Consider the following 1,306-nt stretch of genomic DNA (forward strand, 5'->3'; position numbering starts at 1 on the left):
CTGGATGGTAACTTTAGCCATTTTAAAGACAATGGTTTACTTCGTGAATCAAGATAGTGAGTGGTAACTTAGGTCGTTACTCAAGTTGTCCTCAGATGACTTTAGTACTAGACATGCTGTACGTCTAGGCTTGAGTGTATGCTGTGCACTAGCACTCTTCACTCAAGAGTTTGTGGTGCACTGGGAATAGCGTGAGCACCGTTGTTCACCACGATGTGTCCCCTGTACATCGTCAGGTGCACTTAGGGTTCTCAACACTAAATGCACTTATCGCCGCCTTCCATCGACGCCTCCTAGGAAGATCATCTAGCTGTACCACGTCTGGTCGACGTCTCTGCCGCTCTGGTCGACGTCTCTGCCGCTCTGGTCGACGTCTCTGCCGCTCTGGTCGACGTCTCTGCCGCTCTGGTCGACGTCTCTGCCGCTCTGGTCGACGTCTCTGCCGCTCTGGTCGACGCCTCTGCCGCACTTGGTCGACGCCTCTGCCGCACTTGGTCGACGCCTCTGCCGCACTTGGTCGACGCCTCTGCCGCACTTGGTCGACGCCTCTGCCGCACTTGGTCGACGCCTCTGCCGCACTTGGTCGACGCCTCTGCCGCACTTGGTCGACGCCTCTGCCGCACTTGGTCGACGCCTCTGCCGCACTTGGTCGACGCCTCTGCCGCACTTGGTCGACGCCTCTGCCGCACTGTATCACAGAGGCTCTTCCTTCCGGGTCAGAGTGCATCTAAGGTCACATCTCCGGGGCCTGGTGACCTCTGCACGCACCTTCCCTACACTTGAACCTCGGGGAAGGGGTTGGGGGGGGAGGAGGAGGAGGTTAACAAGGAGGACCTCTCCCTCCCAGATAACTAAGAATCAGCCCAAACTTCTCGATCTGTATACAGGTAACCACCTGGCAAACTCAACGTAGCTGTTGGTCTTTTCGTGTTGAACCAACGTAACAAAGGTGTCGTTATGTGGTGTGTGTGGTAGGCAGACCTTAGCGACGTGTCTCCAGGTGTGGCTGGGTGACCGTCGTCTTCCTTCATACCAGAGACCCTGGCACTGTAGCCATATTTCGCTCCCAGTACATTTCTTTAGTAGGGAAGGGAAGGGGAAAGCGCCAAGCCATTACGACTATATAGCACTGGGAAGGAGGGTCAGGATAAGGATCTGGGGCCAGATTCACGAAAGGACTTACGCAAGCACATACGAACCTGTACATCTTTTCTCAATCTTTGGCGGCTTTGTTTACAATTATTAAACAGTTAATGAGCTCCAAAGCACCAGGAGGCTGTTTATAACAATAACAACAGTTGATTGG

The 1,306-nt window shown here is 54.1% G+C and overlaps 1 protein-coding gene across 1 annotated transcript; it reads right to left on the bottom strand.

Annotated features, from left to right (window-relative positions):
* Positions 1-232: 232 nt before the first annotated feature.
* On the bottom strand, positions 233-727 carry LOC138359552 (octapeptide-repeat protein T2-like). The gene has a single exon (XM_069318897.1). The coding sequence runs from the start codon at positions 725-727 to the stop codon at positions 233-235; it is 495 nt and encodes a 164-aa protein (XP_069174998.1).
* Between the last annotated feature and the right edge of the window lie 579 nt (positions 728-1,306).

This window comes from Procambarus clarkii, chromosome 91 (genome assembly GCF_040958095.1).
Source record: "Procambarus clarkii isolate CNS0578487 chromosome 91, FALCON_Pclarkii_2.0, whole genome shotgun sequence".
Classification (NCBI taxonomy): domain Eukaryota; kingdom Metazoa; phylum Arthropoda; class Malacostraca; order Decapoda; family Cambaridae; genus Procambarus; species Procambarus clarkii.